Genomic DNA, 17,548 nt, shown 5'->3' on the forward strand with positions numbered 1-17,548 from the left:
ACTACATGTCCAGTTGGTTTTAAATCAAAGTTGATCTTTAATGACTGATACATGGTAACCTTGCAACACTCACTTATACATTCTAATATAAAATAAATTAAAACCATGAGCAAACATCACACATCAGCATTTTGATTAACAGCTACTGGATAAAACGGAAAATAAATACAACTGTTAGGAGGTATTTTGCACACATACATTTAAAAGAAAATGAGAAAAGTGGAATGTTTAGTACCTTCAGTATCTTCTAGGTTTCAAACTGCATCGGTAAGCAACAAATTCTTTATGCTTTATCCTGTTTTGGGTTATAGAGGCATTTATATAGCGGCTCGTGAGCCATCATATTCCCCCCCCTCCGGTTTCTTTTTCCTTGTTCTTCCCTGCTGTAATAACGTCAATAGGCTGTTAGTTTCACATAAAACCTGCATTCAGAAGAGCACAATCAGTAGCTATCATATTTCTACATGGACTGCACCTGTGCTCACATGATATACCTGCAACATCGATCTGATCATTAGAACCAAATGGTGACTAGAAGATGCCTATGATGATGAACAAATGCAACATACTAGAATGTTTATATACATATGCCAAGTGCCTATACATGGAGGTGGGGTGCATAATTCAAGAGGACGTAAATCTTCCACTGTGTCTTGCAAAGTTGTGGGTTTAAAAAAAATGGTATGAAACAAATTCTGAGCGGCAAGTGCACAAGATCACACCCAGTTTTAGAAAAGAACGTGAACGCCAATACAGTGAAGTTAAGTAATGGTTTGATAGCACAGCAGGTGAAAATAAGACATGAGTAATACAGGGACTGTGTGTGTGTGTGTGTGTGTGTGTGTGTGTGTGTGTGTGTGTGTGTGTGTGTGTGTGTGTGTGTGTGAGTGTGTGACAAGAAGCATCAAAACGTTGTGTCCGACCTGGGTCAAATAGTATGTGAAAATTATTATCAGTGTTTTTGAATCCGCTAAATATGAATCACCACTTAGATCAAATCAGTGAGTACCAGTGTTACAGTTAAGTATTTGTACGTCAATTTAGCACACCGCGTTTGTAAACGACACCTTAATGAACTGTGTTTGAATAGATCGGATGTGGTTAACTCATCAGCTACTCCTGTCAAACACACTGTAAAAAGAATGATTTGTTTTAACTTAAAAAACAAAGTGAACTGTGCAGGCGGCCTTAATTTTTTTTTTTTAGTTGACTGAATTTGAAAAGACAAGTTGAATCATTAAAACTCAACTTTTCAAATTCAGTCAACTTAAAAAAATTGAAGGCAACAAGGTCACTAACTTTTTTTTTAAAGTTAAAACAAACGTTTATTTTTATGGTGCGCTAAGAAATGTTTCACAGCAGTATTTCACTGAAACCTCAGGTCTCCGCTTTCTCCTTCTGCTTCTTGCTCTTTTTCAGGAACGACGGCGGCTTGAACTTCTTCTTCTTCTTGGACGGGGACTTGGAAGGCGAGCACTCAGGGGTGCCCCCTTGTGGTTTAGCAGGTGGAGCAGCAGGGGGGGAGGAGGTGTCGTTGGTTGAGAGCGCTTTCATCCCTTTCTCCAGCTCCTCTGTCGTCTGCTTCTCCTCCTCGCCTCCGTTCTGTATGGCTGGAGATTCGGTCTTTGCCTCCTCTGCTCAAAGTTAAAAAAGAAATCGAAACAAATTGATATTCAGCAGGCAGACAGAGAGCCTTGAGCTGGGTGGAGCTGCAAAGCTACATGCTGGACGTGTCACTGCTGATGAACATGCTTGCTTAATGAGAAGTGGGTTGTCATTCTCTGTACTTACTAGTGAGACAAGACCAAAGCACCAGAGGAGTGCCCTATGAATCAGTGTGGAGTGACACAGAAAAGGACACACAGACAGAGAGGAGAGAGTACAACAGATACAGTGGGTACAGAGACAGATGGGCTGAAATGTAGATCAAATGATAACAGGTAAGAAAACAGACGTGTACCAGACATTTTGACGCAGAGCTGGAAAACATTAAAATGATATCAATATCGTGTTATATTTTAGATATTGTAATATCATAAGTGTTGTCTTTTCCTATTTTTTAAGGCTGAATTGCAGTTAAGTGATTTACTTGTCTGAACTTACCAGACTGTTCTTGCTCTTCTGTTATTTGCATTAACACACATAGTCATTATTTTTGGTATAATTTGGTAAAAAAAAAAAAAAGGTGTCATTTGGCTTTCTCCATATTGCTCCATAATGTCTGCATTCTTTTACTTTTAGAGGTTTCCAGGGTAATGCTGGTTTACCGGCAAAGCTAAATGGAACAGAGCCATTATTAATGCTATGAGTTCAACCTGTGCTTTCCTGCTACGTCAAGTCAAAATGTCTTTCATGAGAAACATCACACATTACACATGCCAATAAAGCCAGAAGCCCAATGTTACTCCTTTAGGTTTCTAACATGTACTGTAGTACTGAGGAGTAGTTAACTTCATGTAGTTGAGTCATTTTTCGGTAGTTGGGTGGAAGTTTAACTTTCAGTTCTAAGCTTTTTCAGTCTTTGACTTTTGGTCAAGTAGTCTTTGTTGTTGTTAGTTATATATTCTAAAGATGTTTTTTGCCATACAGTATGACACATGTTTTCCTAGAAGTTGTGCATTTTTCTGATTCCAGCTGAGAACTGAGTAACCTTGAGAATAGTCATGCAAAAGATGAATAGTGTACATGTACTTTGACTTTTGATTCCCCAACATTGTTAACAGCTTTCAAAAGGACTCTTTCTTCAGTAGAAAACTTTTTACAGTGAGGTCTGTAGTCTATCAAGAGAAAGCGGGACACTGTCTGTGGCGTGAGATGTTGTTGCTGAGATGATATCTATGTCTCCATGCCTTTGTCCGTCTGTCCCATTCTTGTGAGCACGATATCTCAAGAATTCCTCCAGGGAATTTCTTCAAATTTGGCACAAATGTCCACTTAGATTAAATGATGAACTGACAAGATTTTGGTGGTCAAAGGTCAAGGCACCATGACCTTGGATCCGTCTCATTATTCTGATTATTCTGATTATTATTCATATATCTCAAGAATGTCTTTGGGGAATTTCTTCAAATTTGGCAAAAATGTTTACTTGGACTCAAAAAATGTACTGATTATAATTTGGTGTTTAAAGGTCAAGGTCGCTGTCACCTCACAAAACACATTTTTGGCCATCACTTAAGAATTCATACACTAATTATGCAAAAAATTTTACAAAAATGTCAAATACAATAAACTAGTCCGTGAGGGCATACCATGAAGCGTTTTTTTTTTTTTTTTTAAATTATGCTATGAGCATCAAAAATAAATTGATTGGTTTTGTATGGACTGAGGCGTGTATATAAATGTTTGATTTTTGTTACCATATATCCTCCTGACTGTGTGAATCAGCGCTTTTTAATGTACCCATAATCAAGAGAAGAGTAGCTATCTCTAATCTCCATTATTCTATATTGAGATTATAATTTTTTGATAAAAGAAATAGTAATCATACCTCCAACATCCTACAAAAGTTTTCTGTCTAAATACACAACAATTTGGCATTAAATGGCCTAATTAATCCAGAATGTGTGCTAACAGATGGTGTAGACGGTACATGAAGAGGTGTAACACAGTTGTTGGTGAGCATTTGAAGCACAAGAAGGCAGAAGCAGCACTGAACACATGAGTCCCTGTAAGGCTTGGAGCAGGCTGCTGGTCGGACACGCAGCGTGCAAAGCGAGCAGGGCAGACAGTCAGCGCTCTGCCAAGCCTTACCTGAGAGAGGAGGGGGGCTGGGCGGAGGGCCCTTTGTGGGGGAGGTAGCGGGGGGAGACTCCTGTTCATTTGCCACCTCCTCCCCTACTTACACAAACACACACAAAGACACACACAGTGAGGGACAGTGAGCGCCCAGCTGTGCAGGAGGTTAGAGTTGTGAGGCAAAGAGACGAGAAGACAGTTTACACGACAGTCACAAGTGAAACCAAGTTTGCCAAAGATGCTGTGTGTAGCTGTTTAACTTCAAAAATGAGTCTGTGTACATTTTTAGACTTTTTTTTTTTTATCATGCAATGTCATTTAACGGGAAATCTGCTGCATGTTTTACAGAGCAAAACAGAGGAGGGCAGAGACATCACAAGCTTCATGCTTTATTTCTATAAGGGATGGAAGAGGAGAGAACCTATAGGACATTTCAAATTGTAACCTTAAAATATATATTGGCAGTTAATATGTTACACACAGCACCTTTAAGAATGTTAGAAGAAAATGTGCAGAACACTATCAGGAAAATTAATAGAGTAGCATATCAAAATGCCTTTGTTATCGCCTAATATCGCCAAAAGTATTTAGACGCACCTATGGCGCCAGACAATTACTGGAAGTAAAAGACAACAAAATATAATCTAATCCAATGAGTCTAAAATAACAAATAAATAATACGAATAGTTAAATTACTCAAATTCACCATAAACATGTATATTAAGCTTTCTGGGTTTTTTTGTTAACCTCCAATCAGTTACAAAAAAAGGGAAAAGCTTTTTATTTGTCCTTTGTCTCAAATCCGTTGATAAAATGAATTAAAACTATGCAACTCGCCAACCACACATATACATTGGTCCTCAATCAATCCCCTCTGCTCCTTTTAGTCCAGAAGAGGAGGCCCTGAAGTTAGCATTTAGGAAGCTATGAAATATAAGACTATAAGAGAGGCCTTTAAGGTCATGGTTAGGGTAAGGGTTACATTTCGTACACGGTGAGTCACGCCTTCATGTCTTATGAATTAGAAGGTGGTGTCACAGTCTGCTCAGCGTCTTTCCTGCTGCTGAAGGATTTTGTCCACTTACTTCACCCCCACCTCCCTCTCCACCCAGCCACTCCTCCTCATCAGCCTCATCAGCTCCACCTGGTGCTCTCAGCTGCTCTTCATCTCCAATCAAGCCAATATTTAAACAGCTTCACTCCACTCTGTCTTTTCAAGATTGTCTTTGCCTCAATGCCTGACCTTCAAGCACTCACTCTCAGACATAAAATCTGTGTAAATAGTTAGAATCTGAGATGTTTGGCCTCCATAGTCAATACGTTAGACTCACCCTGCGTTCCAATAGCCATACTACCATACTATTTAGTATGGCAGAAAAAGAGTAGTATGTCCCAATATGAAAATGTTAAATGCAGTATGCCAAAAATACCAGGATGTCCTACTACATTTGGCCACTTTTTGCAGTGTGCAAGCCAGCTGGGTGACAGCTGACAGAAGCCGCAATGATGAATGACCGTGAATTCAAGTGACTGATGACCAGTCACATGGTGAATATAATAAATCATACAGATAACCACCAACAAAAATAAATAAAAATAACAGTGATAGAGAAATGCATATGTAGGCTCCATGATGTATGCAATTCTAACTTAAAAGTTAAATGTTGTTAAGTAACAATAGCAGAGCTCTCCGGCTTAACCTCCGTCTCTGTTGAGTTTGGTGAATGGCGATTTGTTTTATCTCCATGGTAACAGTTATATGAGAAAGAGGGTCAAAGTTCAAGGTGCAGTATTATGAAGACGTAGTATGTCCTGATTATGTGCATACTGCATGCAACATTCATACTTTGCAAGGGCAGCCATAGTACCTACTAAAAGTAAAAAGAAAAAGAATGCGATTCGGAACGCACCCTCAGTTTCTGTACCCCTGTGATCACTGACGTGAGTCCGCCCCTTAGATGCCTTGCTGCCTTACTGCTGCTGTATTGCTGTTCTCCATGGGAGAAAGAGGCAACACTGCGGTCATAGAAATTTCCACGTTTTAACGAAATCTATAAGTTTACCTGCTGGCTCAAACTTATTGTGTAGCACGTTAACACATTCACACAATGGATTTTGTTATTTACCTCTTTTGTCAGGTATATTGTCTGTGTTTAACCCTTTGAAACCTGAGTAAATTGACTTCATAAAATGGGAAGAAGGCAATGAGCAACAGAGAAAGTAATTACCCCAAAGTTAGCAAAACAGTACAAAAGAATGACTTGAAAATAGGCAAACAAGATTTGGGAAAAGTGCTTAAAAATGCTGGGTGCAAATAGGCAGACTGCAGCATTGGTGGATTTGTCTTGTGTCAGTAGTGGTGGGAGTTTGTCGGGGCGTGCTGTAAACATTTCAAAGGGAATGTGGCTGCTGCTGTACATGTTTTACTCTGTGTGCCCAGTGATCTGGAAGCAGAGCAGAAGATCTGGGTAATTTTACACATAGAAGTGGAACGTTCTTGACTTCATGCGCCACTGAACACATTCAAAAGGACTGAATGGGAAAGGGGGGGGGGGGGCTCTGACTCTGACTCTGTATCCAGTTCTCTTTATACGTCTATGTTCTTATCACCCAACCTCAGTTGCCAACCCTGACTAAGCTCTTGTGGCTGAACTAGAGCAAATCCCTGCAAACTCTGGTGGAAGGCCTTCCCAGAGGAGTGGAGGCTTACAGTCGCAGATTAATGCCCATGGTTTTGGAATGAAATGTTCAACTGTCGCATATGGAGACATATGCTTCCAATGTAATAATGCTGAAGGCGCACTCTTCTGCTGCTTAGTGGAAATGTAACGTGGTCGAAAGTTTTGGAAGGAGGATCTTGGAAAGGCTAGCCAGATAACAAAACTATATTGGGCATTTATCCAGCTGATTTGTGGTACAAGTTGATTTTCATAAAATTGTAACTTTTTTTCTCATAATATTATGACTTAATTCTCTAAGTCTCAACTTTTTCCCCCTTCAATGTGGCCATTAAAATCCATAGTAAAAACTCAGATAAAGATACTGTTTAAAAAAAATGGATGTAACATTTGTACTTTTAGCCATATATGGAAATTACTTTGTAAAGGTACATAATAATATGGTTTGAAGGATAGATCAAATTATAAATCTCTCATCTGTAGAACTATAGTACCGTACCTGCATGGTTAAGCATCTAAACAGCATTATTTACAGTCAGCTGGGTTGAGCTGAGTGAATCATACCATTGGTGCCTCCATCCTGTTTCCTCTGCACCTCCTTGCGGTACTCCTCCAGCTCCTGATCTGTCAGCTGGTTGAAGGGGTTGGGAGGTTCTGGCTCTGCAGGGACTTTAGGCGGGCTGACTGGAGACTAATACACAAGCAGAGACAAAATTACAGCTTTTAATACTGCAGTTAAAGAGGAGGACTTGGAGAGGAAAAGAAGGCAGATGTTTGGCGAGCAGTGAGCCTGCAGTTTACCGGAGGACTGTCAACTGTTATAACGCTGGCGAGGACTTGAGACTGCGGTCCTGCTGTCTTCGTGTCCTGACGATTCTGCTGTCGGATCTGAAGAAAGAAGTTAAACATTTTTGATTCATGTGACAGGGTCAGGGTTAGGGTTTCGGGTTAGATGGTGATTGTGGGAGAAAAAAAAAGACCAAAAGCAAAAAGTTACCTTGTTTCGAGTCTCAATCACCTCCTGAGGGTTGGTGAAAAGAGGCACAAACTGGTTTGGGTTTTCTATCTTGATGGCTGTGCTGCCAGCTTGTGTCACCTCTTCTGTCTTCAACCACTAAGGGATAGACAACCAACATTGAGACAATATCTCAAGAAAAATTAGCTGATTTTTTTCAATATGTCCATTAACCCTTTAAAACCTGAGCAAATTGGTTTGATTTCTTTTAAAACATGAGAAAACAACTTAACAAGACATGGCCCAGAAATTTGCAAAAAATAAAATAAAAAAGTTACAAGAAAATAACCTGAAATAAGCAGAAAGGGGGAGAACAAATACAAAATGACCTAAAACATGTTGAAAAATGTATTTATTTCATATATTTTGTAAAAAAAAAAAAAAAATCCTGTAAAATAATTTTAAATATAAAAAATTATTACAATTATTACAACGAATTACAATGAGTTTTAGATAATTTTGTAATAATCCTACCTAATTTCTAAAACATTTTTTTAGATGATTTTTGTAACCCCCCCCATGTTAAAAAAAAAAATCTAACCAATCTTTAAACAAAAAGTATTTTTCGATTAAAAAGTATGTTTTCATTGAGAAGTTTTGATCATATGGATGTAAATCCAGCAGAGGGCAGACTCTGCAGTGCAGCAGTCATCACGGGGCAGTGGGTTCTCCCCTGCAATGCAGACAAGAGGAGAGAGAGGAGGGTGGGAGGGACTGAGGAGGAGAGGAAACAGAGGAGGAGAGCAAAGCTCCGCCCACTGATGTAACACAGCCACTCTCTTATTGTTTTGGTCTCGAAAGGAGTCATCACTGCAGCCTGCTTCATCCTCTCAAAATTAAAAACAAATGCTCCCCTGTGTGCATCAGCCTCCATGTGAATCAGAGGGAAAGCTGTCGATTTTGGATTCAGGGATAGTCGCACATCACATATAATCAGTTTCTTTTTAAATCATCAGAGAGATGGTGAGTTAATCACTGTTTCTGTGTCTGTCTCCTCCTGGCATAAGTGTTTATTTTAAACCCACCAGCTTCAGGCCTTTTTCGATCCCCTCCTCACAGCTCACTTTAACCCTGTGAAACCTGAGCTGATTGTCTTGATGACTCAACAAAAAACATGGAAAAAAGGTAATGAGTAACTTAACAAGAAATTACCCCAAAAAATAACAAGAAATGACAGCAAACTGACAAGAAAATTACCTGAAATAAGGACAAAAAGAAAAGTAAAAGAACAAAAATATTACCTGGAAAAAAATTTAAATATACAGTTTTTTAAATTATAAATAAATGTTCTTAATATTTCCCTAAATTTTTTTTTAAAAACAACCCTCTCTCTCCTTTTAAAGCAGATTTTCAAGCTATTTTCTTGCCACCTTCCACAATTTTTTTCAGCAATTTGTGGGACATTTCATGCCAAGTTGATGATTGTGTTTTTCACGTGTTTGAAAGAAATTAAACCGATTTGCTCACATTTCAAAACGGTAAATAATTGTGAGAGGTGCCTGTGTGCAGCATGTCAGTTCAGGTTTCAAAGGGTTAAGCTCACTCTCTGTTCTAATCTCTCTGCTCTTAAGCTTATATATATATATATATATATATATATATATTATAATTACATATCACGACAGACAATCTACTTTCCCTTCCTCTTTGAAACATTACACAATGGCCACAATAATCTGCACAACATTGTGTATGTTTCAGTGAACAATTAGTGCAGATAACGTATGTGTTTGGACTACAGCTGGGACCATCATGATTATTTCACATGTCAAGGCTGCAACTTTTTTAGTGCAATTTGCTCAATAAATCAAATGATTTCTCACAGTGGTGCGCTGGTGTCCTGGGCTGGCTTGCTCCTGGCTGACTTTTTGGTAGGTGTTGGGAGTGTTGAGCCATCGAGTCCTCTCCTGCTGCTGGCGCTGGGCGAAAGGGTGCTGCCTCAGAGCCGGGTGGACCCCGTCATCATCGAACTGGTGGAAAGCCGTGGCGGTTGCAGGCACCTCCACCTCCCTCCGCGTCCTCGATCGCTCCAGCAGCACAGGGAAACGGTAGGCGTAGCCTGTACGGTAGCCCTGAAAAACAAAAAGAAGAAAGAAGTGTCAGCTCACAATGGACTGAAAAACAGTCATTTTCCCAACAGTCTGCTATAGTAATTTTTAGATGCACTGCGTCATGTCAAGCTTCAATCAAGCCGGGAATAACAGCACTGACAATGAGAGTCTTTATGGTGTCTTCCCTCAACCTACAGTGTGACATTGCACCTACAAGAATAGTTCAATATTTTTTAAATAACTTTATTGCAGGCAATAAAATCTGCCTACCAGCCACCTCTAACGCTCACTTATTAACACTATATATATATATATATATATATATGTATATGTATATATATGGTTAGTTAAACCCCACAAAACAACAAAACAATGTCCAGCACTACATCTCGGCCGGGAGCTTTGACTCTCTGGACTGTTGGAGTCACTTTGAGGGAATTGGACAAACAGCAGAGACCTCCGTAAAACTCCAACTTGTTATTTTTACCATTCTGTTGTTTGAATAAGCAAAAGTGGTATGTGAATGTAAGTGGATTTTGCTACTTCAGACAGAAGTTTCTCAAGAAAACTATAACCCAAAAAAAAAAAAATATGATGAAAAAAAAAGTTGTTGATGGTTTCCTTTGACTCCCTAAAAAATTGGCATTTCACACCGATGGACATGGCTTTGTAGGACGTAGCAGTTGACACAGCTTCATCTCAGCCCTCAGAAAGAAAGCAACCGGTAACTTGTCATGATATGTCACAGGGATTGCTAAAAACATGACATTGTGAAAGACGAAAAAAAGTCCTGAAAATTATCTTTAAAAAAAGAGAGAGAGAGAATCATTAGAAAATCATCAAATGCCGAGGGAAAATATCAAGAAAACTTTTTATAATTATTGTAATTATATATTTAAAATTGATGACAGAAAACAATTTTATTCCATTTAATCAATTTTCAGGATATTTTCCGTTTTTGTTGTTTTTCTTTTTTTTTCTTTTTTGTGCATCTTTTTTTCTGCAAATTTCAGGTATTTCCATCCTATTTTTTTAGGCGTCATTTTTTGTTCAGTTACTCATTGCCTTTTATCCATGTTTTTGCAAGTACTCAAGCCAATTTGCACAGGTCACTAAAGTACTTTCTACTTGGGGCACTGGGTAGCTCAGTTGGTAGAGCGCCCGCCCCATATACAGAGGTTACATGTCCTTGCTGCAGCTGCACCGCATTCGAAACTGACTGGCAGCCCTTTGCTGCATGTCATCCCCACTTTCTCATCCCTGTGTCTTGTCATCTCTCCAGCTTTCCTATCTGATAAAGGCCATAAAAAAGCCCCAAAAAATATCTTAAAAAAAAAAATTTTTAAAAGTACTTTATACTTGACGGTTTTGGTAGCTTTAATATAAAAAAAAATTACGAGGACAAAATTACGCAGGACATTAAGCACTACCCCCGGCTGAAATACCAAGTTTTTATGGGAGTCCCAGCTGTGTTTCCACTCTTTATGCTAAACTAACTGGATGCTGGTTGTAGCTTATAGACAGGTATGAGAAAGGTATCGATTTTATCAATCAAGCCAAATCTTTAACTGATGTCAGCATTATGTTTTGCTTTTATTGCTTTAGTAGTCCCTGTGCAGTGCACAAGTTTCTGTGGTTGGTCTGTATTCAGCAGTTACTGCTGATGCAGACTGAACATTGCATGCTGCTTTACATTAAAAGCTTTCCATCGGCAAACCACAGGAAGGCTTTTATCCTTTTATTATGAATCAGCTGCAGGAAATGAGGCAGTTTGTGTCACAACACTTATGCTGCATTCACATGGTATAAGATTGATGGTAGATGAGAATGATTCCCGCACTCATTCACATCATCAGACAACTCAAGGCGGTCATAAGATTGTAAAAGTGGTCACGTGAGGGTTAAAAATATTGCGCATTGATCATATAGCACCATATCTATTCTTCATTTTGGGTTGAAAAACGTTTTGTGACATATTAATATTTGTCTTTTCAGGCACTTTCATATAATCAAGCATTTTGCTGAGAATATATCTTTGCTTTCTGAAAAATACAAGTTTCCCTGTTATAGTTCTGACCTGGAGGTTGGCATGAAGGTATTTACAAAAGTAAACACATTAAACCTTTGAACAGATTGGCTTTATTTCTTAAAAAACATGGGAAGAAGGCAATGATACCTGAAAATACCTGAAAATTTCTCAAATAATAAATTTATAAAAAAATAAAGAAAAAGAAAATAAAAAAGCAAACAAAACATGTTGAAAAGTGTTTAAAAATTATCTAACTCTGTAACATGATTTTATATTATGATAATTATATATTTTTCCCCCTATCTTTTTTTTCCCCCAGCCATTTTCCCTAGACATGTTTTCCCTAGCTTTTTTTTATTTTTTAAATAAAGTGATATCCCTCCAGGTTTCAGAGGGTTAACCACCACATGAACATGGCATTCGTATCAAACAGGTCATGTTCAATAAAAGTTGGTCTATAGCAGCGCTTTTTGTGAGTGGATTGGGATTTTAAACATTGCATGGGAGGAGTGGTAACAGAAGCAGCAGCCACGGTGATCTGGTTAGATGGAGAGCTGCAGCTGACAGACCTGCTGCAAATCAGCAATCCTCCCACACACATCAAGGTGAGTAAAACCTTTTATTGTGCCACCCTTTAAATTTAAGCAAATCTTAAAAGGGGTAATCTTGCAAATTAGTTTCGCACTGCCGCAAAACTGGAGCAAGGGACACATTAAAGAGAGAATGTTTCAAATCAGTGCAGCACAGACTGACATGTTTTTCCTAGTGTGGGTCTGTAAAGCTCCATAAATAAATAAATGGCATTTTCTTTTCAACTAAGAAACACTGCAAAAAAAAATTTGTGTTTTAAATTTAAAACGTATCACTCACTTCTTGATTTTTTCCCATCTCAACATCTGCAATGCCCTTTACACATGCTTTAGTCAAATTGCCCTCTTGCACCTTCAGCTTGTCCAAAATGCAGGGCTCTTAACTTGAACTGACCGTAGATCTCACATCACTCCTATTTCAGCCTCACTGCATTGGCTGTTTAGGATTGATCATTAGATTAGATTTAGATTTGAATCATTTATAAGGCACTACATGGCCTAGCTCCTGCATACATTTCTGAGTCACTGAAGAAATCCAGCCAAAATCTGCTGGCACTTTAACACCATCAAAAAGACTTCTTAATCCTCAATCATCATGTTTCTGTTTAGCAGAAGTGCTACCCACCAGGTTATCCAGGGTTCTCATGAGGGCCTCGAACTCGTGTTCCCCGATGCGGCTCTTGTGAAGGGGTCCAAAAGTAGAGCCAGCCCAGCCCACGGTGCCGGCTATGTTGGGTTTATGGATGGTCCGGTCCAGCAGAATCAGGTTGTGTTCGCCACCGGCACTGCACAGAGCTGACACCTGGCAAAAAACCAAACAAGGATTTAAAGCAAGGTTCTTTTTATTCAGGGAAAAAAATACCAGTTTCTTTTCTCTTTTCTGTTAAAGTTCTACTTCACACACATTTAACCCCTTGAAACCTGAGCAAATTGGCTTGATTTCTTTCAAAAACATGTAAAGGCAATGAGAAACTACAACAAAAAAATGTCCCCAAAATTATTTATGACAAGAATAATCACCTGATTTTTTTAAAACAAAGTTTAAAAAAAGACCTGGAAAATGTGCTTGAAAAATTATAAAAATTCCATAACATAATTTTAAATATGTAATTATGATAATTATAAATATACTTAGTCCCCAGCTTTCTTTTTTTAAAGACATTTTACCCTAACCTTTATTTTTTATTTTTATTTTATTTTTTTTATTCTTTTTCTCCATGTTTGTTTTTCAAAGAAATCAAAACACTATTGCTCAGAGGTCAAAGGTTTTTTTGAAGGACCACCGACGTCACAGCCGCGTATCTTCTTCCCTACAGGCCACTGTGCGTCCTGTAGGATTACTGCAGTGTCTCTCTGGCACGCGACACTCCTCTAGTGTATTATACTGCAGTGCAGCTGGCTCGATTTCAGTGAAAGGGTACCAAAAGAAGGGCAAGTGCCCCAGTGCAAAATTGGTGCATGTACACAATGTACACATTCCAGCTCACTCTCCCACTCACACATACACCCACATATGCAGCGGCAACACTTTGTCTCCGGTACGTCAACTGTTAGTCACTGTAGTGTGAGTGTGAGCTACCTGGATCTGGCAGGCAGCCTGGATGTGATAGATGGTGTAGAAGGCCTCCTCCACAGACTCCCCCAGAGCCACGATGCCATGATTCCTCAGCACCAGAACCTACACATCATGAAATCAACATTTACACAAGAATGAAAACCACCTTCACCTTTTCTATTTTGCAACATCTGCAGGTTATTGAGAAACATCACTGTACAATGAGAAGGCACCCAGCTAGCAATTTTTGGTTCCAATAACGTTCTGAGAACGGTACAATGCAAGGTTTTAATAACGTTTTCAGTAGCAAGTTTTCTTTTAGTTCCCAGAACGTTCTTCTAAGAGTTAGGGTAACATTCCCTATAAACATGAAAAAAATGTTTAAAATGTTTTTTTGGGGGTTTTTTTTTGTTAACGTATCACATTATATTACATTTGAATTAAAAAATGGTTTGTAATCTCAGTCCTCAATAACATGCTCTCATGTAACATTGTGGGAACGTTTTATAAAACAACATTCTATGATCTGTCACCTCTCAACATCACCAAAACATCCTCAGAACGTTGCAGTTATAACGCTACATCTTAGTCAGCAGTTAACCTTAAAGGAACATTATTTGAAATTATAAACATCCTTAAAACGTTCTTTGAATATTAGATTCAAATGTTTTCTTTAAAACATGATTGCATCTTGTAGACAATGTTAGCCAGTGTTGTGGGAACGCTTCCTGCAAGCTGGGCACACTCTCAAGTTTAGCCTCCAAGCAGCAGCAGCTTCAATAATTAATCCAGTGTAAGACCACATCACCTCCTGTCTTTTATTCATTCACTCAGAAAGCTGAATCAAGCCAAGTGGGACGCACCGTAGCGATAACTACTCAATCAGGCAATGATATGCACGTTTCAGATCAAATGTCTTTTCTCTGGCGTTCTGCTCACCTTACAGGTCGGCCCCAGGCTCTTCTGCAGCTCCACTCTGTCCTCCTCCTCCTCCATGACTCCATTGTAGTCGTAATAAGCCACATCGCCCACCAGCAAAGCCTCATGGGACAGAGGCAAGAGGCCACACTTCATAGCTGAAACCTGGAGACGGTTAGCCGTCAGTCATGGCAGCAAAGGTTACTAAACAGCTGGACTATCAGCTAATGTTATTGGACTCAAACAGAGCAAGACAAAGCTGCAACTGTTAAAACTATTGAATGATATCCTAAAATATGTACAATAAAATATGTAGTTTAGATAGTATTCAATATCAGTTTAAGTGTACATTATATTTGTATTTTCACCGCTTTAGCTTGCCATCAGGCAGTGCTTTCCAACGTGGAACTAAAGCCATTATATCCATCAATGTTGTCTTTAAAGCCAGACTCCAATTAGAAAATCAGTGATTTAATATTGTCTTTGGCTGCAATCAGTTATTTTGTTTGTTATTGCTCCTGTGTTCAGCAAGCTAAAATTTAAACACACTGTTACTGGCGAACTGATAATGTATTTGTGTATTTATGCAAATTATGCAAATTTCACAACATATGCAAGTTAGCATCCAGCAGTTTCTCAATGTTGGGAACTCATACTATAATTTATAACATAAAACTCTGAGGTACTTAACATTTACAGGTTCACAGTAGGGCTCCAGGCTGGCAAATAAAAAAACAATATTGATAAGTACTACATACAACCCCACTTAAAAAAGATCCAAACTACTCCTTTAAAAGGATGAATATTTGTTGATGAATCCCTCATTCTTCTGTGTGTATCTGGATGTGACCAGCAGCAGTGTAGTGGTGTCCTCTAAACAGGAGGGGACAGAGCTGTGAGAGAATGCCAACCTGTCCTTTGGCATAAACCCAGGCTGACTCACCGCAGCCGTGGCAGGTGTGTGGAGGTGAAGCAGACAGCGGACATCTGGCCGGGCCGAGTAGATGGCTGAGTGCAGGCTGAACCTCTCTGTGTCCACGCCCAGGTTGGTGCTGCCCTTCTCCACCATCTCACCCAGGATATTCACCTTTACCTGGAAACCCATATAAAAGCAGGTTATGTCTTAATGAATGAATTACTGATTAATTATTAGTTTATATATAATAGCTGAGAACAGAATATATTATATAATAGATTGTATATATATATATATATCCATGACTGGAGCATGCACAGTCACAAATATTATTTATTAATTTTTTTCTTTTTTTCTTTTAACTCTTTATTCACAATTTAGTGCATACATATAATCAAATACAGAGTCAACAAAGTAATTATATTGTATTAGATATTGGATAAAAGGTAAAAAAAAAAAAAAATAAAGCAACAACAATAATGAATAGAAAGATCCTTAAAAAATAATTTAAAAAAAATATCTTTCTGCTCATGCCTACACAGACACTTTTTTTAAACCATGTCTTCTCGTTTCCTTTCCTGCTTTCCTCCTTTTCTTTTACCTCCCCTCCATTCCCCAGTGACACAGTTATGTTTACATTTGCATCTGTATTGCGGCATCAGTCACAATACAGGTGACAAATTTTAAGTGTGCACATGGACGTCCATAGATCTCCACGCAGCCCCAGTGGGCGGATGACGACTTTTACATCAAACGGACCAAAGTGGACCCTTGCGGACACAGAAAATATAAATTGGCCTTTTTTCCTGACTGTGATGAGCGTTACTCACCAGACTGGATCCAGTGACCTCACTGTAGGCCAGACCGTCTGGAAGCACCAAGAAGTGTTCCTGTTCTTTACTGACACGCAGCTGTCAGGGAAGAAGAGGGATGTTAGTAAAGACACACAGATAATGAAAGTAGATGTTCCTTAAATTCTGCTCTAATTGCACTTTAAATATATTGAAACAGAGCACAGAAACATAGAAACATTGAGATGATTTTATTCATTAATAAATTTACAGCTTTTTCTCTATTCGTGGTTGGATATTACCCTTACAGTACCTTAAGACTTCTGTCAAATAAATCATCTCCTCTAATATCTTTTGCACCAAACCAGCCTGATCAACTCCATCCATTTCAGATATGAGCTACACTTCCACAGAAAACCACTCATAATGGGCTTTAACCCTTTGATGACAAAGTCGGTTCAGTCAGTATGTGTTTTTCCTCGTAACAAAGGACAAAAACAATAAGTCAGCTATGTAATTGTGTGAAAAGATAGTGGGACTAACAGTGAGACAGGTGCGGCTGATCTGGGCCCAGCCGTACAGGTCAAACAGGCGATGGACACTGGCCAGCTTGCAGCGCATCAACCTCTCCCCCTTCACCATGCTGCCGGGCTCCCAGCCTTGCAGGTCGTTGATGGGTGTCACCATCATCATGTCTGCGGGAGGAAGGGAGGACACCATACAGAGACAGAGACAGAGACAGAGACAGAGCAGTGAAGATGATAGGCTGAAGACACAAATGATAAATAAGCAGGAGGGTGGTTCATCGATTCCTTTCAAGGTAAACATTAAACATCAACATGCCAAACATCAACCTAAGCAGAGGTCTAATCAGCAAGAATGACTGAAAAATCCCCTGTGCATGGGGCCTTTAATGTTAATACAAATGAAACAATAGCACAAATACAATATTATCCTTTTCTCTCTGTGGACTAGTTAATCGTCTCCAGTTAATTAGTCTTCATCCACACTGACGTCAAATTTTTACACCCGTTTCCTTTTTTTAAAAAAATAATCATACTTTGCAAATCTGTGGACGGTGTCAGTATATACTTCACTTTTTACAACCTTAATATAATCTTCAGTGGCACTGCAACAGACCTTTCTCACAAAAGATATTTTAGGTTTATAAGGAAGGTTTATTAACGTCAGACGAGAGGTGAATGAAGTTTTATGTGGAAAATAAGAACTCACCTAATTTGTTTAACCCTTTGACACCGTAGTAATT

General features: G+C 38.9%; 1 protein-coding gene across 5 annotated transcripts in view; it reads right to left on the reverse strand.

Annotated features, from left to right (window-relative positions):
* Positions 1-1,310: 1,310 nt before the first annotated feature.
* Positions 1,311-17,548, reverse strand: part of add2 (adducin 2 (beta)) — a 30,058-nt gene continuing 13,820 nt past the window's right edge. For 3 of the 5 annotated variants that reach the window (XM_042488468.1, XM_042488466.1, XM_042488467.1), the window contains exons 4-15: positions 16,825-16,976; positions 16,321-16,401; positions 15,518-15,667; positions 14,596-14,739; positions 13,681-13,779; positions 12,727-12,903; positions 9,255-9,503; positions 7,414-7,530; positions 7,218-7,304; positions 6,981-7,107; positions 3,754-3,837; positions 1,311-1,634 (exon numbers count right to left, since the gene is read on the reverse strand). In XM_042488468.1, coding sequence (XP_042344402.1) covers positions 1,378-1,634; positions 3,754-3,837; positions 6,981-7,107; positions 7,218-7,304; positions 7,414-7,530; positions 9,255-9,503; positions 12,727-12,903; positions 13,681-13,779; positions 14,596-14,739; positions 15,518-15,667; positions 16,321-16,401; positions 16,825-16,976 — 1,724 coding nt within the window. In that variant the 3' untranslated portion in view covers positions 1,311-1,377. Of the gene's footprint in view, positions 1,635-1,791; positions 1,826-3,753; positions 3,838-6,980; positions 7,108-7,217; positions 7,305-7,413; positions 7,531-9,254; positions 9,504-12,726; positions 12,904-13,680; positions 13,780-14,595; positions 14,740-15,517; positions 15,668-16,320; positions 16,402-16,824; positions 16,977-17,548 lie in introns of all 5 variants that reach the window. The other 2 variants (XM_042488470.1, XM_042488469.1) reach the window with 2 other exon arrangements.

The sequence above is a fragment of the Plectropomus leopardus genome, chromosome 6 (genome assembly GCF_008729295.1).
Source record: "Plectropomus leopardus isolate mb chromosome 6, YSFRI_Pleo_2.0, whole genome shotgun sequence".
Taxonomy (NCBI): Eukaryota; Metazoa; Chordata; class Actinopteri; order Perciformes; family Serranidae; genus Plectropomus; species Plectropomus leopardus.